Genomic DNA, 27,795 nt, shown 5'->3' with positions numbered 1-27,795 from the left:
TTCACCCAACTCAGAATGATATATATTAGGAAGAATCATAAAACATACAAAATAAAAAGAGAAATGACATACAAATAACTACTTTGCTTAGGATGATCGCCTTTACGTGGCCCTTAATGCTCGTGCCCTCGATTATGTCAGGGGAGGATCGAAATTACAACCCACTAGATTGACACCGACATATTGCTCATCCGACCACTCGACCTATGTCTTGGGGGCCAAATAACTACTTTGCTTAACATGTGACAGTATGGGAATTGACTTGGAGTTGAAATAAGTGACAATGGTGTTAATATTGACTGAGGCAATGTGATGTTTGAGGATGTGACTATAAAGGATGATTATTTGTTGGAGATGGCTATTGAGGTTTACAAGAAGTTGACTTCCATGTTTCTAGGCATTTACTTTGATGTTTCTAGGCATTTATTTAGATAAGAAAACAATATAATCTTTAAGAAGGTCGAGGTTAATTCAAAGAACGAGTTGTCCAATAGCAGACCACAACTAGTGAATCATTTTATACTCTAAACATTGATCCCACAAACCTGTACAACAATAAGTCACCTATCTTGAGGCATCCATATTGTATGAAACACGTGGCCAATCTAGTTTACACATATTAGGTGGTATGGGAGTCAGAGCCCTATGAAGGTTGTCATGATGATGCATACTATAGTGTGGAGGAAATGGTATGCCATAAAGATAATCATTTATTTGAAAAGTTGCTCTTAACTTGAGACAAGGATGTGAATTTGGGGGTATATCATATTCGCGAGCTTTACCATGTGGAAAAATTAAGCATGGCTGGGTTTTGGCCATTATAGTACTTGTTGAGCCCCTAAATTCCTAATTGACAATTAAGTTCAAGGACAAGTAACATGTCTTGCACGTTGTGAAGAAATATTCTATGTTAGATTATTGAACATATGTCGTCATGTACTCAAATAGGAGTACATGGTATACAAAATGTAACTAGTTTAATGCATGCCCATGGAGACTTAGGGCAATGAAAAATGAGGTTACAAGTTTTTGAAAGATTATATTTTGCAAGGGTTTACACACGTGTTTGAATATGATGATGAGCAATGATTATTGCCAGTTGAATGTTGGTTACTTTGCTCATGTTGTGAAATGTTTTGTGTTAAAGCAAATAAAGATCCTTGTGCACGTGTTGCAACATCACATACTTGAAAAAGATTTGAGTACCAAGTGAGTTATCGAAAGATGTAGGATGCAAAACATAGAGCAATTGCATTGATATTTGGTAACTGAGAGGAATCTTACAACAAGTTATAACTTGTGATGCAAGCTATTTGAGATGAAGACTTTTTTACACCGCTATTCAAGTGTTGTTTAATTTTCTTGAATTTTCTAGTTATTTGGTCCACATATTAGTGGGTTTGCACCTTGTCAACTAGCAATTAGCATAGATGAGAATAATGGAAAACTTTATTGGTTTTAATGGTTATTGATAAAAATAATACATTGGGGCTATTGGCATTTGATTTAGTGGAGAGTGAGATCAATAGTAGTTGGACATGGTTCATTAACACTTTGAGACGTTTGGTTGTTAAAAAACATAGCGACATTTGTTTGTTTTTAGATAGGCACACAAATATACACAATGTGGTAGAGGACCCACATAATGGGTGGTGTGAGTCAATAGGACATCATTGATATTACCTACATCATTTTCTAACTTCATGACCTACTTAAAAGATAATGAGTTTAAGCAATTTATATACCAAATTGTAATTGAGGACCAATTGTGGAAACGTGAGCGATGCATGAAGAAATTAGAGACAAATAATTTGAAGAGTTGTGTTATTTGTACAGAAAAAGGTTTACAGAAAGCTTTATAGAATGAGATGAAATGACCAATTTGCCTCTATGAAAAATGACCCAAACCTTAAAAGATCGTCGACCTCTGTCTCTCTCTCACACTCTTCCTCTCGCATACACTGTCGGCCCCAACCCTCCGACCACTCGCCTAACCCTCTCCAAACACCGTTGTCCCAGTTGTCGGCACCCTTCCCCTTCTCACGGCCACCGTATGGCTCTCCCTTTCGCAGATATCATCGGCCTCATCCATCTCTCCCTTTCACAACACCATCGTCTTTCGATCTCCCGACACTGTTAGCCCCACCACCATCTTTCTCTTTCTTTCTCTCAAGCTCACGACTGTCGGCCCACTCTTCAACCACCCCTTTGATGCGATAGATTCTCTCTCTACCTTTCACATACATCGTCGGCCCTATCCATCTCTCCCTTTCACGACATCGTCATCCCCACCCTCATCTCCTTGTCCGAACACCGTCGCCTAGCCGCCAACCACCCCTCTCACGACCACCGCCTGTCTTTATATCTCACTCACTCTGACGACACCATCGACCCCACCCGATTCTCCATCTCCCGACACCTTCGACCCTACCACCGTCTTGCTCGCTCTCACAACCGTCAGCCCTACTATCCGACCACCCCTCTGACGACAACCATCTATTTCTCTCTCTCTCTCAATCTAGCAATCATCACCCCCACTGGCTGGCCACGCCTCTCATTACCACTCTCTCTTTCTCTCGCCTCCACCTACCACCCAGAAACCCACAAATCCCCAAAATGAAACCCAAAATCCCCACTGCCCACCGGTAGTCGCGCCCAACGTCCTGCCCATTACATCCGCCACCGCTGGGCAACGCTCCTGGTATGTAGTACTTTTGAGTTTTATATATTTGCCTATGTATTCACAGAATGAGTTGTGCATTGTCGTATGGTGATATTTCTCAATTTTGAGTTCATTTACCACTCAAAAAAAAAAAAAAGATACAATGGTTTTGAATCGAAGTCGTCATCGTTCTTGGTCTTCCAATATAAATGGATTTTGAAAATAGTTTTGTTAGATGAAATCATGCTTATAGTTGAATAATAGGTGTTGAAAGGCGATATCCAAACATGAACTTGTAGCTTGGGCTGAAGTTGGTTGCCCAAGTGTCATCACTATCTCATTTGGATACAATCCCCAATCGAATTAATAGTAATATATATAGAAATAGCCGGCATTTGCAATGGATAGGAAGTGTGTAACTCTCTATTTCTATAGAAGTCTTATTATTATGAAACTTCTTTTCCTTGTGTTGTTAATTGGAATGCAATTTCTAATTCACAGTGTTATAATGACAGGATGAAACACAGAAGTATGTCATAGCTGTAGATGGCAGCGGCACTACTTTGCAGCATGTCCAACAAAGCGGCCATGCACATCGTGTAGACAAGGCATTGTAAAATGTTTCAAGCTGGAAAATGAGTCCATAAACAAAGAGAGGTTGGTCAATATTTACAGTATTAAATGTGAATTTTGGAAGTGGGTCGAAGAGGTGAATCAAGTGGCAGTGTTTCAGCTAAATCTACGACCAATTTTCCCATAGAAGAGTTCTCTCGCATGTTCCAGACTCTAGCTCAAATATATGAAGAAGATGATGTGGAGATTTCAGTGAATATAACAGTGTGCAAAGGAAAATAAAGTGTGAACGACCATGGTAAAGGAAAGGGGCTGGTATGATTGTGGTTGACACTTGAGAGTTGTATTTATATGTGTATGTAGTAGTAATTGAGTAAAATGGTATGTTATGAGAACTTGGATGTGTGTTTGTAATGGTAAAATTAAACAATTATTTATGGAGATATTTCATAAACTGTATGTTACGGTAAGCTTGTTATTTTGTAATTAGAATGTTTCAGGTTTTAGTTGTGAAAACAACTTCTTTGCAAAAGGTTACAATGCAAAGATTATGTATAAGTATGACTTATAAAATGAGAAGTCTCATATAGATTATGTAATGGTAAAATGACTTATGCCCTGAGTTGGTTTGCTATGTTACCTTTAGTAAAACTCTGAATAAAACACAAACTGGTAACCCACAAAGGCAATTTACTAGTGTATGCTTCTATAACAGCATGTACACCTTGTATAACTCTCTCAAACAACTCATTGGGGCTGAAGGGCTCAAATCCAATACTCCAAAAACACACTCAACTACTTCAATCACTACTTTGATCATTCTTGATGTAGGTATCAATTTTACATCAAAAAAATCTCCATGAATAGATCCCATTTCCTATAATATTATTATTAGTTATATATTAATTAACTGTATATTTGAAATAATGCATCCATGAAGCACCATAACCATGAAAACACAGTGCCGCAAACCTCTGTTTTGCTTCACATAGTTTCTCCATGGATAGTTAAACACTCTGTATCGACCATGGGGGGCTACCAAATTGCAAAACCATCTGTCCATTCAATAACAATATTTACAAGAATCTATAAACTACCAAAGTGTCAAAACTCTAAACATTTCACCTATCTGAAAATTGTACAAAATATAGAAATACATTATGTATATTGAACACACCAAGCATCTAAGTTAAAAAATTCTTTCAGTTATACAACAAGGCTCTTGAATGAAAAGAAAGACAATAAACATAATTAAAGGGACGTTGTAGTGCCGAAAAAATTGGACTCATCACTTATCCTACGTAAGTTCCACTACATTATCCTACGTAACATTTCGTTTCACTATTAAACTCGTCTACTAATCCAGCAGCTTCTCCCGTCATGGGATGTTGTAGTGGCGAAAAATTTGGAATCAAATGTTGACTAATCATCCCTGTTGTAGGTGTCATACTCATTCCGTAAACATGACTCCAATTTATTAATTGAACACCTTGCACATAAATGAGTAACATGAACCACTAAAATGTGATTTTATATATCATGAGAAAAACTTTCTAGTAGTTTTTACCATTAGCTGTTGTGAAAACGAGAGTGGAGTAAGCATGGAATAATGTGACTGTTGTGATGGCTGGATGATGATCGGTCCCTCCTGTGATGCAGTTTGGCCCAGGTTTGTGCATTTCGTTGTTTTTGAAACTACCTGTACACCATAAAAATAGTATAAAGTCAGATAAACAAATACATATATTATCAAAATGAACATCATTTACTTCAAAACATGCAGCAACAAGCATGCTTCAAAATGAAAGGTTGATATAGAATTACTTTATCAATAGTTAGTTTTAACTTTGCTTAATTGGTTTTAACATTGCGTATTGATAATGAGCCCACATTTTAAAACAATAGTTTTCAAAACGGACCTTAGATTTCTTCAAACTCCATTCTAATGCGTATTTTATGAGATTTTTCCTCGGTGCTCCCTTGCGACGCTCATAATTCGGATCTTAAATGTTCACACTATTAGTATTTTCTTATACTCCACTTCCAAATGCAACTTCAACACTTTGTTGGGAAGAGAGATTACTCCCACAACTTGTTCATGTTTTTGATAAGTCATTCAATTGAAATTTAATCTACTCTATAACTGTCCGAGTTCGTGATTCACTATTTGCTATCAAATATGCGACCTTGTCAAATGCTTTATGCATTTCATCATATCTTCTTTATTCGGGAGTACTAACCCAACCATCGTAGTTGACTGCGACCCTCGAATAGGCTCTTCTCACATCTTTCCACCATCTCCCCAAGATATACATCTCAGGAAGCATAATGACATCATTGCGTGCCAAATTTGATATAGCATGTCTGCATAGTATTCCCCTGAACTCAAACAAGTGATAACTGCAAACTATATGATAATCCTCTCTCTGAAACGAAATTGTAAATATTTTCTTCTTCCTCCCTCCGTCTAACATGACAACCTCTTAGAGGTTGTATGTTGTCGCCATAAAACCCTCATCGGTAGAGAAAACCTGATAATACATCATTCCGGTGAACTCTTCTTAACATTTCTTGAATTTTGATATTGTATAGATTGACTGAAGTTGCTTCTCCATTTTGTACCTAGATGCACATGGGACTATTTGAGAAAATAATCTAAAATTTGCTTCAAACTCCTTCTCCACTTGGCTCTTTAATGCCCACTCATACTGTTCAATAAATTGTTTCATCGAAATCTTCAAATTAACATACCCGTCAAAGAATACATTCATACTTTTTTTGCGTTGTTAACATCCCTGCCTAGAAACTTATCTTCAAGAAATATAGAACCTAATGATTTCTTTTTGTATAAAGTCTTAACAACCATTCGTTCTCATGCAATGTGTAGATATTAATCATTAAAGTCCAGTCCTGTTCAAATTCTTCAAGATTTTGGGATTCATATACTATTTCGTGGATTGTTGAATGTATAGAATCCTTATGAACATGGTTCTCAAATTTTTCTAATAACTTTTTCAGAATATGCCACAAACACCATCTATGCTTAGTGTTTGGAAAAACTATCCGAATTGCATTATGTTTTGCCCTATCTTAGTTGGTTATTATGCCAGTAGGAGCTTGATCATGCATCCACTGGAGCCATGTCCTAAAGAGCCAAACAAAAGTCTCGGTATCCTTGTTTGACACTAAACCACATCCAAGCAATGTCTATTGGCCATGATGATTCACACCAACAAAATGGGTGAACGACATGTCATACTTATTCGTGAGATATATGGTATCAAAATTGACAATATCATCGAACTCTTTGTAAGCTTCTCTACACCTATTATCTACCCAGAACACGTTCTTCAATCAAACCTTCTCATTCAAATCAATACTAAAATAAAAACCAAGGCATTGAATTTGCATTTTCAACAAGTGTGCCTATATTGCAACAACATCTCCCTCCCCGAGTCTTAACCACCTAACTTTTTCAATGTAGTTTCTACAATCTTTTTCCACACAAGTCATCTGCTCATATCCTCCTACCTCAACAACTGTTGAGTTAAAAATTTTGTATAATGGAATCCCAGTAACATCATTTACTTCACGTATGCGTTTCACATGTGCACTAAGTTCCCGATTGCATCGATACAACCTAAACTTCGTAGGACTTATTAGATGATTATCTTCAAGAATGACAGAGTTAATCTGCCACACCCCATTCTCTAAATATGCTAATAACCTAGCTTTACACCCTATTTGAGTTGTTGATTGAGTCTTCAAAGAAGTGCTTACAATACTACTTCGGCCTTCTCGACTACATGTGAATGTCACATACTTTACAACCCCGTCGTCATCCTTCTTTGAATTTCTTTTCCTAACTAGAAAGCCTATATCATAAGCATATGATTTGTAAAAATCGAATACTACATTTTCATCGTTGAACTTTTTCCCAACCTTAGGCACAAGCAAACCATCTTCTCCTAACAATTCATCATCCAATGTGTTCACATAATCCATTATTATCACAGTATCAAATTCTCTCAAAAGTTCATCATCCTCAATTTCAAATATTTTATTTCCTTCATCAACATACCAATTTTTAAAGAAAAAACACCAATTACACATACAAGATAATTACATATTCATTAAGATGACATTTATAATCTTTGTTGACCATCGTGAATGTCGAATGTTGCTGGTCACCCCCAGTCAAAACAATCCTCCAAGCGCAAAATCGAAATCAAGTTTTAATACACACTTGTAACCAATTACACAGAGAGTGACTAATAATTAATTCAATAAATTAAAAATTGGCAATATTATGGGGCACAGAGGGTTAGGCAAACCAAACTATTCCAGCTTGTATTCAGGTTAAAAAAAAAATCAGCTTCTACTGATACCAACAACAATACTAATAATAATAATAATAATAATAATATGATGATGATGATGATGATATGGATGTTGTCACAGCAACACAGTGAGATTATTAGAAAAGAAAAATAGCAAAAGAAAATTCCATGAATATATAACAAAATATACTAACAGCATCTAGCCAACTTAAGTTTTTCTACATGACAGACAACCTTAAATATGCCTGGAGAGGGGATGGAATAGAACTAGACATAATGGTATTTTTATAATTTTGGAGAGATGTTAGTAATGGAACAGAAATGGATGAAAGCACTTATCATCCAAAGGCCTATTTTTTATCTCCTCCAAATTGGGGGCAAATGGAATGGAAATGGGTGAAAAAACTTCGGTTGCGTTCTCTTTACTGTTTTCAAGTCATTTTTAATTTTTAATTTATTAAAATAATGAAAACGCGTTCTCTTTACTGTTTTTAAAAATGTATTTTTGAAAACAAAAAAAAAAAAAATTGTAAAGAAAACTCAAAACAACAAAAAGTTGTTTTGAGTGTTTTCATACAAAACAAACTCAAAACTCAAAACACATTTATTTATTTCTATTTTATTATTATAATAAAAAAAATATTATAAAATTCATTAACTTTAAAATGTAGATATTTTTTTAATAATTTATAAACATTAAATATTTTTAATTTACTGAATAATCAAATTTATTGAATAAAATATCATTAAAAAATTATTTTCAAAATTTCAAAGAGAACACGTTTTCTAATTTTTTGTTTTGAGAAATAATTTTCCAAAATGACAAAGAGAACGCGTTTTTAATTTTTTAAAAACAGACTACCAAAATAGAAAACTGAAAATAAATTCAAAACTCAAAACTGAAAATTGAAAAGTAAAGAGAACGCAGCCTTCATTTCTTGTTTTGGCAACATTAACATAATAGTTTTTAGAAGTTTATGTCCTTAAATTAATCACACTGCATCTCTTCGTTAAAAGGTATAATTTGCTATTTAACATCATTCTTTTCCACCCATTCCCATTGCTCTCCAAAGCATGGAAAGACATTTTTCATTGCTTTCGACCTTATCTTATCCCAAATGAGGAAAAAACATTGATTCCACTCAAAAACAATGTACTACTAGAGGCAAAAAATTAAGAGAGAAAACATTTTACATTCCACTCCACTTATTTTCACTCCATTCCATTGTTGCATTTCTCCTAGGAAAAGCCTCGATAAATAAATAATAACGATACATATTAAAAGTAAAACTATTAATAACATCAAAAAATAAAATAAGATAGTAAAGTAGAAGGTAAGAGGATGATCTAGGATACAACATATTTATTAGTTTCTTTGATAAACAAGGAATGAAGGAACTGGCCCTTTGGTGTCTGGGTTTGACCTCCTTGTTAGGCTTCCAGAAGCAATGATTAAAAGGAGGCAAATTTGAATTGTCAAGCAGCAGTGGCTTTGCGATGTCGATTGAAAAAGGGCATCGGTGGCCACTAAGGTGAATCCACAAAGAGATGAAAATGGAGAGATCGGTGATGGAAACGACTAGTGTTTGCGCTATGGTGACACCTTCACAGGGAGCTTGAAGGCGGTGGTTATGGCGATATTGGGAGAAGAACGGTGGCGTTACAGCTTGCCGTCAGTGAAGGGGTTGTGGAAAAAGCAACTTCTGTCGCTTTATGTATCGTCGGTGGAGTATGGTGGTTTCGTCGGTGGTCTGTTGGTTTGGGTGGTCACCGGTTGAGAAAGAGGGGTTTGACCGATGAGATTTTATCGCCTTTCTCCGTCTCCTTCTTTTCATTTAATCTGATTTATTAGCAATATATCACGATAAATTGCTCCAATTTATATCCTACATATTGCCAAATTCTCATGATATATCGATTATGTAAAACTTTTTGTAAACCTTTTTCTGTACAAACAACACAACTATAATTTGAAAGCGTTTGACTATAGAAATTATGTAGAGGGCTCGCCAAAAATGAAATATTGAAAACAAAAATATCAGCAAAAAAAATAATTATGGCTTTTATACTACCATGTAAACTAAAACAAAGTCTAAGGAAAAAAAAAATGTATTACATTCGATGATCTATGAGTGTGATACAATACCATATTTATAAGTTACGAAATATAGAGATAATATTATACAAATTCTAATTTGACTATGAACAATCTATAATAATGATAATGTAAAATAAATCTATAACAATGATAATTCAAGATAAATCTACAATAACGATAATACAAGATAAATCAATAATTTAACTTATTTTGAATTGGTTTTATCTTGAAAACAGTAATGTAGAATTGCTATAAAGGGATTTATAGTTAAAAAAACATAATAATGTGGAAATATGAAAACATATTTATTAATGTAAAAAAATTGAATAAATAAATAAAATATATTTTTATCATGGTTTGACAAATTAACAACATTTTATTTATTTGGGCAAAATAACACCAAACACCATAGGTTTGGTGAAAAAAAGGGCACAATTGACATATAAAAAATGACACTAAATGCGCCTATTATTAATTTATTGAATAGTTAAACCATTTTACCGTCCAATTTAAATTCTCATATTTTTTGTTTCTTTCTCCTATTTTCTTCATCTTTCTCATTCTTTGCTCGATTTGGGTTCAATATCACTTATTTTGTAGTGATTCATCTTCTCCGATAATAATGAAAATATCTTATTTTTTTAGCACAAATTTCTCTATTTTTTCCATCCATCACTCTCTAAGCTATTTAATGACAAACATCTATAAGATAAATTAAACACACTTCGTTTTATCTAGAAATTAGTATAGTATGATTTGATTTATCTACTAGGGATTTAATTTAAGGGTTTTCTACAAATCAAAATAAGCAAGGAAAAGAGAGAGATAGTAGTGGCAGAGCTAGAATTTTTAAACAAGGTGGACATAAATTAAATAGTATAAAAATTTTAAAATAATATAATATTAAAAAATATATATCAATAAATTATACAATCGATGCATTTTCATATTTTAATAATGTCCCATAATAACATTATTATTAATTTTATTAAATATTTATTTTTCAATATACACAACTAAACTGTCGTTTAATCATTAATCTCTAATTCGATTGTGCAGCCGAGTCTTGATAAGCTTAATGACAAATTGCCGTTCAATTATTGATCTCCAATTCAATTGTATAGTCGAGTCTTAACAAATTTCATGACAAAAAATATATTTTTTGCCATAGTTTCAAATACGTAATTGATAAATTTGTAATAAAAAAAAAGAAAAAATTAATCCCTTTAATTAAAACATAGTTAAAGAAGCGATCAAGGGAGGTTAACATACACACAAAAAAAAAGTGAGCCAGATTTTCATATATCTTATTTTTAATTTTTGGCCAGTATTAAAAAATGCACTGAGAGTCGCCACCAACCACCATGGCCGGTGGTTTTCAGCAATCGGAGGCAACCACTCAACATCCTTATTCCCATTGATCAATATACCCAAAAACCAACAAAATCTAACGGTTAAATTTTGTAGATCTAATCTTAAACTTTCTGTAATATCCCAAAATTTGGAGATAAATAATAGTTATTAATTTTGATAGTTGAGGTCATTATTGAATATTTGGAGATTTTAGAAAATATATTTATTTTATATTGTTTTGGGGAAATGAGTAACTAAGGTAATTAATTATTTTGTTTGGGGTATTTATGAAAATAATGAAAGAATAAAATAAATTAAATTCGAGGATTTTTGGAAATTTCAGGGTGTAAGTGAAATAAGGGTAAAATGAGTGGTAATGGTGTGTGTGTATTCTGGTAGTTTGGGGGCTGAGATGCAATTTTCGAAAGAGGACTGAGGGTTGCCCTTAAATATAACCACACGTACTATATGGGTGAAGGACGAGTAGGGCGCAGGTAGTCGCGCGCGAGGACGGCCAGGGTCGAGGAGCAGGTTCAAGGCTGGGCAGAAGGCGGGCGTGCGCGAGGATTTTGGCTGAATTTGTTCAACCTCTAGGTGTCAAAACGACGTTGATTTGCTTAAGGCGGTGGGGACGCGCGGCAGCTGCTGGCCGCCCATTCGCCTTGGCGGCCAAGCTTCTCGCACTGTGAGTAATATAAGGCCAAATTTGGCCCCTTTTGTGTCAAAACAGAGAGCAAAAAAGGGAAAAAATTAAGGGAGAAGAAAGGGGCTGCGAGCAGTGAAGGATGGAAGAAAAGAGAAGAAGAAAAAAAAGGAGAAAATAAGGGATTTTGAGGCTAATTGGTATCTAAATTTTCCAGGTAAGTGGGTAAAATTAATATTAGTGTTATATGTTCAAATTACAGCTTTTATACGGTTAAATTATGAATTTTATGTGATTAGATTTAATTAAATTAAGCTACCATGTTATTGCATCCTATAGAACATTTTACTTAGCATTGGGAGAGTAGAAAAGTCAGGAATCAGCCGTTTTTAGGCAAGCTCCTAACCATTTCCTCGTATTCTTTAATTCTTGTGAAAGTCTCCGTGGTTTTTCGTATTTTATTTTCCCCATCACCGAGACTCGGTTCCACGCATTAATAATAATAATCTGCGTGGTAACCACCCTATGACTTATATTCTATTAATGGGTTTATTGTTAGAGGAATGAGCCAATCAATGATGTCTTGGTGTCTTTTATTTCGACCATCACAGAGCTTCGTATCGCTCCGCTTTCCTTGGGAATGATGCTGAACCCGTTGGGGCTAGGTTCTTAGAAAATGGCTATGGTCAAGATTATGGAGTTTGTTAATAATTTATTATGGATGTGGAGATGGTTTCCTGTGTATGAGAATTGATGAGAACGTGAATGACATAATGAAGTCTATGTTGATATCGATATAGTATGCGAAATGATAAGTTTAAGTGATTAAGTTTAAGGTCGTCTATGTGTGTCTAAGGGTATGGGGTACAAAGCCACTGACTGTCGATCGTGGGTCGTGGTAGTTGATGGCTGGATGTATGGTCGCTAGTCATCGGATATTATGATAAGCGCTAGACGGGCCAGAAAAGCTAGTATTGCCAGATTCTCGCCTTAGTTTGTGCATATCATGATGTGTGCTACATAGGGCTTGGATTGCATTCACTATTGGGACATGCTTCGTGTGTGACAGGGAGTGTGAGCATTTGCATGACCCGGTCGGTCCAAGAGCCAACTTGGGTTCCCTAGGTAAGCCGGTGCATTTAGAGCATATTGCATGTGTGTATTCCTATGTGGGCGTAATATGGCCTAATGCTTGGTTTATGGGGGCCTTGTCATCACGTTTATACTGCAAAATCTGTTGCATTTCCTAATTGTTGCACTGCATGGTGAGAATGTGTTAATTAATGTGTGTTAATTGTAACTTTGAGTGTGATTTGTGGCTTTAAGGAATGTAATTAAGAGTGGAAAGGAAGATGTAACAAGATTACTCTAGATCATGTTACGAATTATTATGAGTATCTGGTAATGATATTTGGGATTAACGCACCTATAACCCTTGTGAGTTAATGATTGAGGTGTTCAAATCATACTTAGATTAGTTTGTGGTTGTATTTATGGATCGATATCCGACTTTTTCTCCTCGAGAGAATTCGAGCATGAGAAAGTGTCGGTTCTAGGAGTATAACTGTTGCATCGTGTGCTGAGTGGGCTTGGGGAATCAGAGGTTTGGAAACGAGGGTGAAGGAATGGTAAATGCATACGTGGGTCAGGGTAGGTCGAACTATGGATGATATGTTTTCCCCGATGTAGGCATGTGATGTGTTGTGAACTTGCTTAGGAAACGTGTTTTTCAGTAATAGCAAGCAATGGGGTTGTAGTTCCCATACTTGGCCTTAGGGGAAGGGAAATTTTATTCTGGTTACTGACCTAGTCTTCGGTTTGGTATGCAGATTGTTGTACACCCCAAAATTGTGAGCAATTAGCTCTGATTTGATTATCCTGAATTCTGCCCTTGCTAGTGCAAATGCTAATGTAACAGTAAGCATGCTTTGGCAGCTCTGTGTGAAAAGGTCAAAGTTACCATGATTTTGAGGAATTTGCGTTAGGAAATAGATTTTGAGTGAGCTATAAAGAGAAATTTCGAAAACGAAATTCTTTTAAAGGGGAGAGGATGTAATATCCCGGAACTTGATATAAAGTTTGGATGTTGAAATAGAAATTATAGTAGCAAAATGAATGATATTTTGATTCAAGGCATTAACGTAATATGGGAATGATTGAAATGATAAGTCCTTATCCTAGAAGACATGACTTGGAGAAATAGAATTGGATTTGGGAACTTTACTTTAAAGTCTTTAAGTGGCTTAGCTTGGAAGAATAAGATTAGCTTGGAAAGAAAGAGATAATGGTCATGATGGGTTCTTATCCTAGAAGTCATGTAAATGTGAGATTTGGAGGCTTGGGATTGGAAGGAAATTGAAGCTTGACTTGGAAGATAAAATCAAAGGGAAAATTCAAGGATTGTAATGATGGCTTGGGACGAAAAATGGGATGACTTAAGGGCTAAGGGATATCTTGAGATTTGGGGACTTGAGAGGCTATATAAAAGGGAGGGGGAGAGACCCACGTGAAGCTAGAATATAGCAAGAAAGCAAGAGCAACAAGGAGAAGAAAGAAATCAAATAAAGCAAAAAAGAAGAAGGGTAAAGATACCTCGTTGAAAAATAGCAAAAATAGTGATAAAATCGAAGAGGTAAGTTGATTCTCTTTCCATAGGGTCGTAAAGCACGAAAATTGGAGTCCGTAGGTTCAAACGGATAGTGAATCGGAGCAAAAATAAGCAAATTATAGCATTTTTAATTTTAGATTGCAAAATCCGTAACAGGGAAGGAGGAGACGCGTAGCCACTCTTCCGGAAGCCCGTCCGGCCTCTGTTTGACCTAAAATTTTTACCATAATTCTCCTATTTTAATTGTCTACAACCCCATGTAAAAATATTTAAGTTTGCGTTCGCTAAAATGCGTGGTTTCTGCCGAAACAGCCCCTAGTGCTTGAAACCGGGTTGTGAACAGTGCTATCAAAGGGAAAACGATCAAGGTGAGTGATTCCTGCATATTTTGCGACACTTTGAGCATTTGTTGCTTCACTTGTGTGTGGATGTTAGCTTGCATATCATGCATTTGTGGCTTACATGTCATATTTTTTCTTGGCTATGCATATTCTTTCTGCTTTGTCATATATCATGTTTATGTTGGTGACTGTGGCTAGTTGTTGGGCCATCATGGAAGAACTCGTGCTCTTGCGGTGAGCCAATGAGAAACTATGATGATCGCGGGGTGATTGTAACACCCTGGCATTGCTATCATAGGAGTGGATTTCGTAATGGCATTATTGCATTTGCACGCATGTACTTTCCTTTTCTGAGTCACTCACTTAGATGTTATTATCTAACTCGGGTGTTTCATACCCCTGAGACATTCAACATCCCAGATTTAATAGAAGTGCCAGATGTTCCAGGTTCTGGTTCGAGCAAGGGCGAAAATGTGGTACTTGACTAGCTTTGGGTTTTGCAGCCAGCTTTGGCCTTTATTTCATTATGTAACTTTGTAAACCAAGTGATGTATTGTAATAGCAGCTAGGATGCTAGAGCTTGTATTAAATGCATAGGTTGTGTTGGTGTAACATCTCAATTGGTGCACTTCAAAGGTTGTATAGGGAAGTTGCTATGATGAGGGTTTATTCGCTAGCTTGGGCATGTGTTGCGGTTATAACTACGAGTAGTGAATTGTGTCTTTTGGATTTATTAAAAGTTCTATGCGTTTCCTGTACATATAAAGGAATCTAGTAAAAACCCTTTTATTTAGCTTTCGTTAAGCTTTCAGGTTCGATCCAATGCTTCCGTTGGTAAGGGTTTCCATAACACCCATAGGTGAATATCTTAATGCTTCTTCATGTAATTGGAAAGTAGGGCGTTACATAAATGATATGGAGGTAGCTTATAAAAGACTACTAACAGGTTTGTGTGTTGAATTTGGGTGCCAATGTGTGTTTTATGTAGGCTCCAATGACCGTTTATGTGAAATTTATTATATGTTTGTGCATCTAGAAATAAGACAGGTATTGGGCATGACATGACATGACGTTGCATTGGTATGAATTGCATGGGGTGTTATGAGAATAGTCATGTCTATACCCTTCAGCCTTTCTTTCATGAGCTTGCCGAGTCTTGTGACTCATCTTTGTTTTCTATCATTCCAGGTAAGAGAATTGTCCAAGGTATTAGGTTCGTTCAGCGAAGTTGGGTCCAAATCGTTGAGTCATGATAGCAAGTGCAGAGCTCTTCCGAACCTAGGTCTTGGGTGTCATTGTGTAATGCTTTATAATTTTGAGTTAGATAAATGTTATGTAAGCCAAGTGGGCTCACGATCTGAATGTTTATGCAATAACATCTATGGAATACTATGTGATTAAAAAGATATGGTTTTAATAAGGGCGATGCCTGAGTTTTCAGTTTGTGTTATTGTTCGGTATCACTCAAATAATGACTCTCTCACGGATCCTCTTGATGCACGGGGGCTCCGGGAGACGAGCCATTACATTTTCGGTCAAACTCAATGCGCGTTAACGCATTGGCGGTCTTTACCAGCCACCGTGGCCGGTGGTTTCCTATAATCAGATATAACCACCCGACACCCTTATTTTCATCGACCAACATACCCAAAATTCAGAATTTTTTAAAAATCCAAGGTGGGCATTTAAAAAAAATAAAAAAATATTAAATTATTATATATAATATTTTTTTAAAAAAATTAGGGTCGACAACTGCCCACCCATGGCTGTACATGGCTTTGCCCCAAAGAGAGTTTATTACGTAAGTTTGTCATTTGATTCGTTAATTGAAGTAGACACATCTATTCAATTCCTCAATTGTAGTAAGGAGTTACTCGATTATGCCATTGCTATTGTAGGTCCACCATGATTGGACAAATTTATATATTTAAAAAAAAAGAGGTTATTGAAGAACATGAGATGTTAGTATCATCTTATCATTAGAGAAGATGGATAGATTCTATTTCTTTCTTAGTTACTTTTTCAATAAATTGGATATTTTTCTCTCTTAGGTCTATTTTATCTAATAAAAAATTGAGTTTTCAAAAACCCCATCTCCATGGGGTTGGGGTTTTGGCGTCGACAGATGCATACTATTTTTTTTAAAATTTTTATCGTCATTAATTGAAACTGAAACAGAGAGAGGAATTGATGGTATTTTGAAAACTTTTATTTTTATTTTTAACCATAAAAGGAAATGCTACACAGTTTATAATGTTGACACAAATTTCTATTTTTTTATATGTGAAGGGTACTTTTTATTTTTGTTGCCAATCCTCAAATATGATTGACATAATTTACCTTATTTATTTTTTATATTTTAATTTTATTTCATATATTTAAAATTAAGAATAATAATAAATTGATAATCTTTTCCTTCACTTTATATAAGCATGTTCTTTCTTGGGTGCAAAAGGTGAAATCCCTCACCTTAAGGGTCTCCACACTGCCTCACGCACGTGGGAGGGGTTAATCACGGTATACGACAGCGTATCAAGTAGGAGACATAGTGCATGGTGTCTACAAAAAGCCACCACACAAGAGAGTGAAACTCTCGCACTGTAACTACCATGACTCGAACCTGTATCATTGATTGCAATCTACTACCTAAGAACCAACCATATTACACCATTGGGGTAACATGTTCTTTCTTGTCTATATTTATAGTTGCCCTCTTATTGTAAAGTAATTAAATCCCACAAATGAATATTCTTTGAATATCTATTTCGATTTACTTTATATAAATTATGTTAAAACTATTAATCAAAACAAATAATATTCGCTACAATTATCATATAATAATTAAAATCTAAATTAGTTAAATAAAATAAAAAATATCTACATTTATTAAATATATCACTAAAATTAAACTGGTTGAGAGATAATAATAAAAGATTATAAAATTGTAGCAAGTCTCTTGCCCCAGTCAATGGCTGCAGTGTAAAACGGGGCAAAGGGATGGGACGAGACTGACATGCGTTAATATTTATTTAATAATAATTGCATTTCAACTCCTCCTACTATTACTTATTGTGATATTACCCTCTCAAATATAACAATTACATATCCACACGCTAATTGTCAATTAAGATTTAATATACGTTATTTATTTATAATCTCCCACCAATAAATCAATAGGAAATACTCATATGGCATGCACTTACTATATTTAATTTATCTGTTTAATCATGAACAGTATGCATCAATTACGTAAATTTATTCTCATTGAATTGATTTGTTTATTTTTCTTTAATCAAATATATATTTTTTATATGAATATTTATAGTTACTTCTCGTGAACTAAAAAAAATAGTTAATTGTTTAGAGATATTATTTTTATTAAAAAATACTATACCTACTATACCCAATTAATATAGATTTTGTTATTTTATGCTTTATATATTTTTTAAATATTTATGTTGTGAATAATTTAAATCTCAAAATTAATATCAAATTTAATTTATAGGTAAAAATAAATTTATTATGAAATTAATAGTTGAGTGAAATTAAAAATGACTTAGAATGTACTTTGTAATTTTAATATATTATATATGATTAAATTATATAAGTTGTATTATATTTGAAATTCTTTAAATGAAATTTATAATTTATTTTGAATCAAATTTCTTAAATAAATTATCATAAAATAACATTTTACAAAATTTCAAAGTAAACGCATTTTCCAATTTTTTGTTTTGAGAAACAATTTTTTAGAATAACAAAGAGAACGCGTTTTTAAAAATTTCAAAACAGACACTCAAAACACAAAACTCAAAATGAATTCAAAACTCAAAACTCAAAACTGAAACACAAAGAGAACACCATCTTAGGTTTTAACGATGAAAATATTTCATTGTTAAATTCCAAAAATCCGTCACTAAATCAATTTAGTGACGGAACATATCTGTCATTAAAGTATTCGTTGGTATATTTTTCTAGCGACGGATCGGTCGTCAATTTAGCGACAGATTAATGACGAAAATTTTTCGGTTACTAAATGTAAATTTTTTAAATTTAGCGACAAAATTTTTCGTTGCTATTCCGTCTCTAATTCAATCGTCCAATATGGCGACCAAACAAAAGAAGGACGGATTAGCGATGGAATATTCCGTCACTAATAATGTAATTTTTAAAATTTTGCGAAGAAAATTTTTGTCACTAAATTTAAAAAAATTACATTTAGCGACGGACATTTCCGTAACTATATTTAACGATGGACATTTTTATTGCTAAAATATATTAAAAAATTTATTTTAGCTACGAAAATTTTCATTGCTAAATTTATAAAAATTATATTTAATGACGGACATTTCCGTCGCTATATTTAGTGACAAAAATTTCTGTCATTAAAACATATTAAAAATAAAAATAATTAATTAAAAAATTATTTTAGCGACGAAAAAGTTTATGGAATGGCATTGCTAATTCTGTAGTTAAAATAAATATATATATTTTTAATGTAATTAATTATTAAATTAACCTAATTAATCTGAAATAATTTTAATTATAATATAAATTATAACAATAATTATATAGAAATTATAAAATTTATATTTACAAAATAAAAATTAATATTCAACTAAAATATTAATAATATTTGAAATATCATACTGACTATTACATAAAAATACGCTGTTGTGATCAACGCCCAAATGGAAACTAAATGCACTGTTAAATTGTCATTTTCACAACTACAAGTATCAACTTAGATATGATATACACAACAAGCATTATTGTACACAGTGTCCGTTCTCTCTTCCTTTTGTCATTTCCATTATGCAGTACCATTGAGTTCTGTTGGCGAGCAGGGAACAAAGCCTCGGTCACCAAACACCGGCCGCATGAAGGTGTCGTCAAACTTGCGCCAGAGGCGGTGCACGTTGTGACTTGGAGTCGCCAAGAGCAAGCGCAGGTTGTTGGAGTGATGGCCGCCAAGATCAACTTCAAGAAGGGGTGTTGAAAGCGAACTTGGAGTTGCGCAGTCTGAAAACAATATGTTGTTGCTTGGCTATTTTGGGGGCAGTAACAACTGTATAAGAGGTTTGGTCAATAAGCCGAACACCTGTAAATAGCCAAATGCGATGTTGATGCTCTCATAAACCTTAATGTCCAAATAGAAATGTGAATCTAGGAAGAGGCCTATGATTAGTAGAGGGGAAAGACGTGTTACCACTGTGCTAAACAACACGACAGTGATTATGCTAGTTATCATAGTTGCATTTCCGCGCAGCTGAGTATGACCCGAGTTAGTGAACTGCGTGTTACATGAAAATGAACATCCTCTGAGATGCACAAAGAATATAAGACCTAATTCGTTGAGACCATGTTAGCATTTTAAGCATGTGGGAATGCGTTGCACATAAGATCGGTTCTTCCATTACAAATACAATTTTGATCAAGAAGTTTGTTGAAATTTAGTAGATATAGAACTAATATTCTTTACCTTTTTATAAGTAAGAGCCATAGACACAGCCCCCCCCCCCCCCCTCATAAGACCAGCCCACCATATAATAACCTAGACACATAAGTTATTCAGTTTGATACGAGAAACTAGAAAGGAAAGCTTTCAAAATAAGAAGCTTACTTGTTGCTTGAAGTTGATATTTTCAGTTGGAGATTTCTTAGCTAGGTTAGATAAGAAGGATAAGGGATAAATAAAAGCTACTCTACCAACCAAAACTAGGCCTAGCAGTAATGAACTAACTGCAACTGATGTTCTCGGGTTGGAAAAAAACAGAAACGGTGATTACCCATACCATCAAAAAGATGTATTACCCATGTCTCATCATAATATACTAAATGGATGAAATCTAAATAAATTTACTAAAGGATGATTTCATCATAATATACTCCATTTCTTGAGGTATACTTGGCATACCTCTCACTCGCAAAGGCACATGTTGCTGCACAACCTGAATATGAATAACCTGCATGACTAAGGGTTTAATGGCCCCATAAGAATCATAAATACATTAGAAATGTTGATTATAAAATAGCAGTTCAAGGTCCATGATGACTTATGGTGCGATTACCCCCTGCACATCAGGAGATTTTAGTGAACCAGATGCTTTGAGCCACCCGTCAAGCTCTTCTTCTAATTCTTTTGCTGAGAACAAAATGGAAGAGCATTAGGAATCTTACTAATTTATCTTTTCTATCGATCATTGCATCATTTAAATATTTGACAGATAAATGATAAACAGAGAAATCTAAAACTAGAAATCAAACAGGAAAGACATTATATAATAGCAACTTAAAACAATAGTAGCTCTATCTAGGAGTGTTCAAAAAAATCGGTGCACCGCGGAAACCGGCCAGACCGAACCGAATCAAACCGAACCGGTTGGTTTTTTTGTTTTGCCGTCAAAAACGGTTTGAAGGTTGTCCAAACTGCGCGGTTCGCGGTTTGGACAGCAGGCGGTTCCGTTTTAAACCGAACCGCCCAAAAAATAATAATAAAAAATTTAAAAAATATATTAATATATAAAGTCACCATCAGCCCCGTGCAACCCCCTCCCCCACACGCAACCCTAATCCCAAATCACCATCAGCCCCGTGCAACCCCCTCCCCCACACGCAACCCTAATCCCTAATCGCATTCGGCAGCCCCCTCCCCCACCCGCGCAACCCTATATGGTAGTCCCATCCGACCCTCCCCCACCCACGCAACCCTTCCCCAGTTCCCCCAATCGGAATCATCCATCAACAGCCCACACCCACGGTTCCACCGCTGGCTGCGGCAAATCGAGGCAAATGAAAGGAAGCTTGAGCCAAAGTGAAGAGGAATCCCAGTAGATCGAGGCATAGGAGAGGAAGCTCGGGCAGATCGAGACAAATGAGAGGAAGCTCGACAGATCTAGAGCTATCTACGAGACATAGTTGGGGCCGAAGCTCGGGCCAAAACGATTTGCCGATCTCACCAACGAGGATCATTCAATGTTAATCTACTTCAAGTTTAAGGTGAATATATATATAAGCATCACATTCATTGCTACGTATACTTACAATGCTAAGAAAAGAATATCGACAGACTTTAATCATGTAGTGCTTTAAATGGTATATATCCTTCATGTATATATATGCCCCTTCCTAATCCAAAAGCTCAGTTGGAAGGAAGGAACCAACAAAAATTCCTGTTAATTTCCTTTTGAAGCGGTCAGAAAGCTCTATTAGTTTCTGTTTTATTTGATGCTAATATATAGGTCTATTAGTTTCTGTTTTAGTGATTTTAAGGCACTTGTATTAGATTTTCAAACCGCGGTAAACCACACCAAACCAGACCCCAAATGCGATGCGCTTTGGTGCGGTTTGGCCACACCCAAACCAGATCGCGGTCTGGTTTGGTCGGAAAACTACACTAGCGGTTTGACTTGCTGAAAATGGTTCAGACCGGCCAAACCGCACCGTGAACACCCATAGCTCTATCCTTCTAGGGATTGGACTAAGCTTGCATTCTCAAGTCAGTTGAAGAAATAAATTTGAGTCCATTTTTTATAGATAAAAATGTAGTAAGAGCACTGAAAGGGGAAATAAGAGATATGTGATGATAGATAAAATCAATCATCACAAATCTAGACAAATATGATGAAGAAGAAACATCATCTACGGTAGGCAAAAAGGGGTGATGGTGGTGGGGGTGACTGGTACGGTGGCGGCGACCATGGTAGGGTTGGAGCGACGACAATTGTGCGAGCCACGGTGGCGGGGCTGGAGCGTTAACGGCTTAGGGACACAAAGAGGTATTTAGGGGGGATTTAGTTTTTTTTTTTTAAATATTTAATAATTAAATAAAAATTAATATAATTCATAAAAATAATATTAATAATTATTTAATTGATAAAAATAATATAATTTAAGATTATGATAGCTGACAAAATAATTTAAATAATAATTTATTATAATCATCTAAAATGTGATAATAAAATAATTTAAATTATTGCATTTCAAATTAATATTGATTAAAAATTTAATTATATTATAAATCTAATAAATTAGTTTGATATATAATTTTTTAATATATCTTATTATCAATAAATAACTAATGATCAATTATAATAGTTTAATAATTATATTTGTACATTTATAAAAAAATATTATTATATTAGAAGTTGCTTATATAATGCTAGTTAAATCTTAATTTTTTGTATTATTTAATGGTTAGAAATAAAAATTCTAGTCAATAAGGACAAGAAAATTATTTTTTAATGACGATTGATTTAGATTATTATTAAAATTTATCTTTTAATAACAATATTTATATTTAGTCGTTACTAATACTACATTAACGATCAAAATTAAAGTCGTTGTTAGTTTTTGATCGTTAATAATTTTTTTTTTTTTTTGTAGCTAGGTTTCACAGAAACAGAAACGGGAGACGTTTCCGATAGGAAACGGAAATGCGGGGTAAACTGTAAATTTTAAAAATATAGGGGTTTTTGTGTAAATATAATTTTTAATATAAAAAAATTCAAATATAAACAATAAACATAAGTTTCATAATATATTCAAACAAACATAAACATAAAATCCACAATACATTCAAATAACCATCAACAATATTTAGAAAGTTCTATTATCCTTGCATTACTTAGTAATTAAAAACAAATAGTGAATTTAAATAACATAATCAAACATAATACAATTTATAAAAGTCCATTAAGTTCATCACTCTCTGTCTCTATAGACCGGCTAATATCTTCACCAAAAAGTACAGACTCCAACTCCGGTTCATCTAAAGAGAGATTAGCAAATTCGAGAACACTCACATCTTCCATACTCCCAAATTCATCTCCACCTACATCCCACATCTTTGTCTTCTCGTCATAATATTAGGAGGTGTTTCTCGATAAAAGACGAAGATTGTTATGAACAAAGACCAAATCCTCTGCACGTTTTGGAGTTAGTTTATTCCTTCTAAATGAATAAACAAAAGAATAAGTACTCCAATTTCTTTCAGAACAAAATGAAGAAGTAGGTTGTCCAAGCACCTTAAAAGCTAACCTTTGAAGGAAAGGAGCACGTGAACCATAACATGCCCACCACTTCCTAGGTTCCTTGTCATAGCTATTCAAGATAGCATATGGGTCTCCAAATGACCCACTTTTAAGAGAAAAATCAGCAAACTCATCATCAACAATAGCACGCTCATCTGGATTAGGAAAAAGTCTCCTAAAACACTTCATTCTTTGTGTGGAGACATCTCCATCCATATGTGGAGGCATTCTACCTTCTTTTTCTTGAAGCCATTTATCACTATAATACCTTCAGAAGACAAAATCAACAAAAATTTAAAAATAATACATAGAGTATTGAATTAGTAAGAAATAGAGATTGAATTTGAAAATTACCTCGGGTTCAAAGAATGAGCTAGGCAATGTAATGGAGTGCTATGTTTTGTCCAACGAGCAAGAAGAATCCGATGAATGACATGAAAAAATGATGAAAAATCACTTGGCAGCTTACTTTCATGATCATAAATAACTTTCTTCATGTTGAAAATCATAGAATCCCACATCTCATAGACCAAATGAAGGCATGGTTTGTTTGTATCACAAACTCTAATCATATCATAAATAAGTGCCGTGAAAGAGAGAATATAATTAATTTTTTCCCAAAAATTCTCATTCACAACCAATTCATAAACAAATCGAGCTTTTCCTTGGTCATCATCTCGATATTGTCCCCATTCATCACTCATAACCATTGCTTCAAGTGCACGTCTAAGAAGTTTAAATCTTTTAATCATAACAACAATAGAAGCAAATCGAGTGTCAGCAACTGCAAGCAATTTCAAAGAACTAAACCGATTGAACATAGCCAATCTCATTGAATGATTCATTATAAAAAAATTTATGACCAAAGCATCTCCATGCACTTCAGTGATCCAATGACACTCATCATATGTCTCTTGATTACTTTCTAAATTCCTAGCTACACATATATTCTTCAAAGCAAGATTAAGTGTATGGACAATACAATGAGTCCAATAAATATGTGGAAACATACCCTCAATGATTTCCCCAGCTCCCTTGCAATTAGCAGCATTATCAGTAATTATTTGTACAACTTTTTGGTCACCAACTTCATCTATTACCTCTTTCATCAAATTAGCAATAAACTGTTTATCCTTTACTTCACCTGAACAATTCACAGATTTGATAAACATTGGACCATTTTCATAAACAACCAAAAAATTAATCAAAGGTCTTCTTTGTGGGTCACTCCAACCATCAGTAACAATGCTAACACCTTTTCCCAACCAAGTGCTTTTAATAGGTTCTAGCAATTTTTCAACATTTGTCTTTTCTTGCTGAAGTAATGTGGTCCTTAACTTATTATAACCCGGAGGCACATAACCACCTAATGGATGATTAGCAGCAAATGAATAAGAACTCAAATAATATGGGTTTCTAACAAGATTAAAAGGCAAACCCCCAGTATAGAACATCCTAGCAATCTCAGCATCTAATTGTGCTCTAGTTTGCATGTCAAAAGCTTTAGCAATAGGTGAATCCATGGATTTTCTTTTCTTTAAATGTTCTAAAATTCTTGGTTCATGTAAAGACAAAGAAGGTCCCAAAGAAACACTGCTAGTCGGTAATGGCACTTGCTTATGTTGTAAACTTGATAATCTTTCTGCAACTTCTCTTTCAACTTTTTTCATCTCAACTATAATTTCAGGACTTACCTTTTTACAACAAGCAATTCCTTTCCCACTGATACTTAATAAATAAGCCCTAACTCTTGTGTATGTCCCAAATTTTTGCAAACCACAAAAGTTGCAAGTCTATTTCCAACTACCTCCTCCTTCTCCCATTTTCTCCATTCTATTCATGTATTTCCATAACGGACTATTTTCTTCATCCTTGTTTTTTGATGAAATACTGCTGCTAGATCCGGAACTTGAAGTTGAATGAGCCATATGACCTTTGAGTTAAATTAATAAATCAATAGATGATCAAATATGCATGGAAAATAAAATTATAGGCAATGTAACATTGGTACCCCTATAATTCACCTGTAAAAGAACTGATCTTTGGGATAAGTGTGTGTGCATTTTGTTTAATTCTTTTAGGCTCTCAGAGAACAGTCATGTAATGAACAAAACATGTCTTAGGTGGCTTTTCTGCATATCACGTTTCTTCCTCTTTCCGGGAACTGTCTTACACTTAAACTTTGGTTTCCAAATGTCTAGGGAGTTTTTCTCAACCAATTTAATTCAACCATCATTCTCACTTTCCATTTTCCTTTTGTCTAACAATAGTCTATGCCAATCTTTCCTTAACAAATTGGTAATAAATCATATTATACATGGAAAACTATTAATGTTTTCCATGTATACATCTACTGTATAAATCATCTATTGATATTATAAATTATCTACTGTATAATATTATAAATCATATTATACATGGAAAACAGCCACAATTATAATGTAATTATAATAACTACAATTAATTTAATTATATCATCCAATATTATGTAACTAAACATCACAATTAATTAACCACAATTAATTATATCAACAAAACATCACAATAGTGCCTTTTTTTTTTTTTTATAATCTCGTATCTTTTTGTAATTCCTCCCTCCCCTTCTTCTAAGTTTTCCTCATGAAACTTGTATTTTTCTTACTAGAAATCAGAACTTAGAAGAAGGTCAAGTATCCATCTATTTGTATTGTATAATCTGCACCAAATTCCATTTATTTCTAAGGAAAATGTCTATGGCCAAAATGAATTGAGGAGCATGGCATTAGCCATGATATGCAACACATGTTTGCAGAAATCCATCATTAAACTTTAAAGTGTACTTTGCACGTATTGCCTGCACCTCCTGTTTTGTCAATAGCCACCACAAAGAGCGAACTGGAAGAAGAAGCAGCAGATGGTGGCGACGGAAAGTGAACTGGAAGAAGAAACAGATAGTGGCGACGGAGAGCGAACTAGAAGAAGAAGAAAAAGCAGATGGCGACGAGAAGAATAAAAAGAAAAAGAAAAAGAAAATGGAGAAGGAGGCAGATTAAATTAGGGCAACTGGTTAGTGGTTGCGTGCGTTGGAAACGCGTTTCCAACCAACAATTTAAAATTTCGAAACAGCCACAATATTTATAAAAATTACACAAATGGCCTGAAAAACGTTTCGGGTCGTTTTTGCCGTTTTCGAAACGAGAAACGGTTCGAAAACGCCGAAACGGCGCCTCCAAGCCGTTTCCGTGCTTCACAGGTGGTAGATTGAGGTTGCTTTCATGATGAAAATATGGTTGGATCTAAGATCGAACGGTCGGACTTCACACAATCGATGATGCCCATAAATGCACTTAGAACATAAAGATAGAGAGGGAGGGAAAGAATCAAAATAGTGTAATATTATTAATGACAATAAATTTAGTGATTAATGTAGATATGTCAAAAGCTAAGTTAGCCCATAGGCTTTTGAAACGGGTCGGGCTCGGTCTAGCCCTTTTTGTTGTGGGTAAGGCTTGGCCTGGCCTACAACCCCCTTGTAGGAGGGCTGAGTCGGGCCAACCCATGGGCCTAACAAGCTCGTGGGCCTTAGCCCACAGGGCCTAGCGGGTCGGGCTCGATGGGCTTGGCCTAAAGGCCTTGGTAAGCCAGGCCCATTGAGCCTGTCCCATTTTTCTTTTTTAAAAAAATAATACATATATGAATATCAAAATAATGCATATATAAAAATCATTTTTTTCTTTTTAAACAATTTTCTATTTTAATTTTTAAATATTATTCATTATTTTATATTTCAAAATTTTATGTGCCTTGTAAATTTTCTTGTGAATTGATATGAAAAATAATGCACATATAAAAAGAACAATGTTTATTTATAATTTAAATATATAAAAAATTTAGCTTAAAATTTTTAAATATATTAATGCTTATTATTTATATATATTGCAAAATATAAAATTTTTAACATCCAATATCAATAATTAATAAAAAATAACATAGTTAAACAAATAAATGAGCAAGGAATGTTGAGAATAACATAATGTCCCAACAGGCTAGACCCAGTGGGCCTAACCCGCTTGGCCCATAAGGTCCCAACGAGCCGGGCCGAGTTGTGAGCCCAAATTCTTTGGCTCGGCTCGGCCCGTTTGAATAGTGACGAGCAGGGTCGCCCA

The 27,795-nt window shown here is 34.6% G+C and overlaps 1 protein-coding gene across 12 annotated transcripts; it reads right to left on the bottom strand.

Annotated features, from left to right (window-relative positions):
- Positions 1–19,879: 19,879 nt before the first annotated feature.
- Positions 19,880–26,626, bottom strand: LOC127803091 (uncharacterized). 12 transcript variants are annotated; one of them, XM_052339118.1, is made up of 5 exons: positions 24,005–26,626; positions 23,658–23,918; positions 20,679–20,763; positions 20,536–20,584; positions 19,880–19,939 (listed from the first exon to the last, which is right to left on the bottom strand). In XM_052339118.1, the coding sequence occupies exons 1-3, from the start codon at positions 25,318–25,320 to the stop codon at positions 20,739–20,741; spliced, it is 1,602 nt and encodes a 533-aa protein (XP_052195078.1). In that variant the 5' UTR covers positions 25,321–26,626; the 3' UTR covers positions 19,880–19,939; positions 20,536–20,584; positions 20,679–20,738. The 12 variants fall into 12 exon arrangements, 11 of the variants coding, with proteins under 11 accessions (XP_052195078.1, XP_052195077.1, XP_052195076.1 ...); XM_052339117.1 differs by lacking the exon at positions 19,880–19,939 and adding an exon at positions 20,137–20,172 and having other exon boundaries at positions 20,536–20,592; XM_052339116.1 differs by lacking the exon at positions 19,880–19,939 and adding an exon at positions 20,137–20,172.
- Between the last annotated feature and the right edge of the window lie 1,169 nt (positions 26,627–27,795).

This window comes from Diospyros lotus, chromosome 6 (genome assembly GCF_014633365.1).
Source record: "Diospyros lotus cultivar Yz01 chromosome 6, ASM1463336v1, whole genome shotgun sequence".
In the NCBI taxonomy this organism is placed as follows: Eukaryota; Viridiplantae; Streptophyta; class Magnoliopsida; order Ericales; family Ebenaceae; genus Diospyros; species Diospyros lotus.
Note: the sequence above shows the minus strand (reverse complement) of the source record. Positions and strands in the feature narration are given on the sequence as shown.

Coding starts and splice junctions, on each gene's coding strand:
- LOC127803091 (XM_052339114.1), bottom strand. CDS start 25,320: ATGAAAAAAGTTGAAAGAGAAGTTGCAGAAAGATTATCAAGTTTACAA. Junction 23,919..24,004: donor GCTCATTCTTTGAACCCGAG/GTAATTTTCAAA, acceptor TGTCTTCTGAAG/GTATTATAGTGATAAATGGC.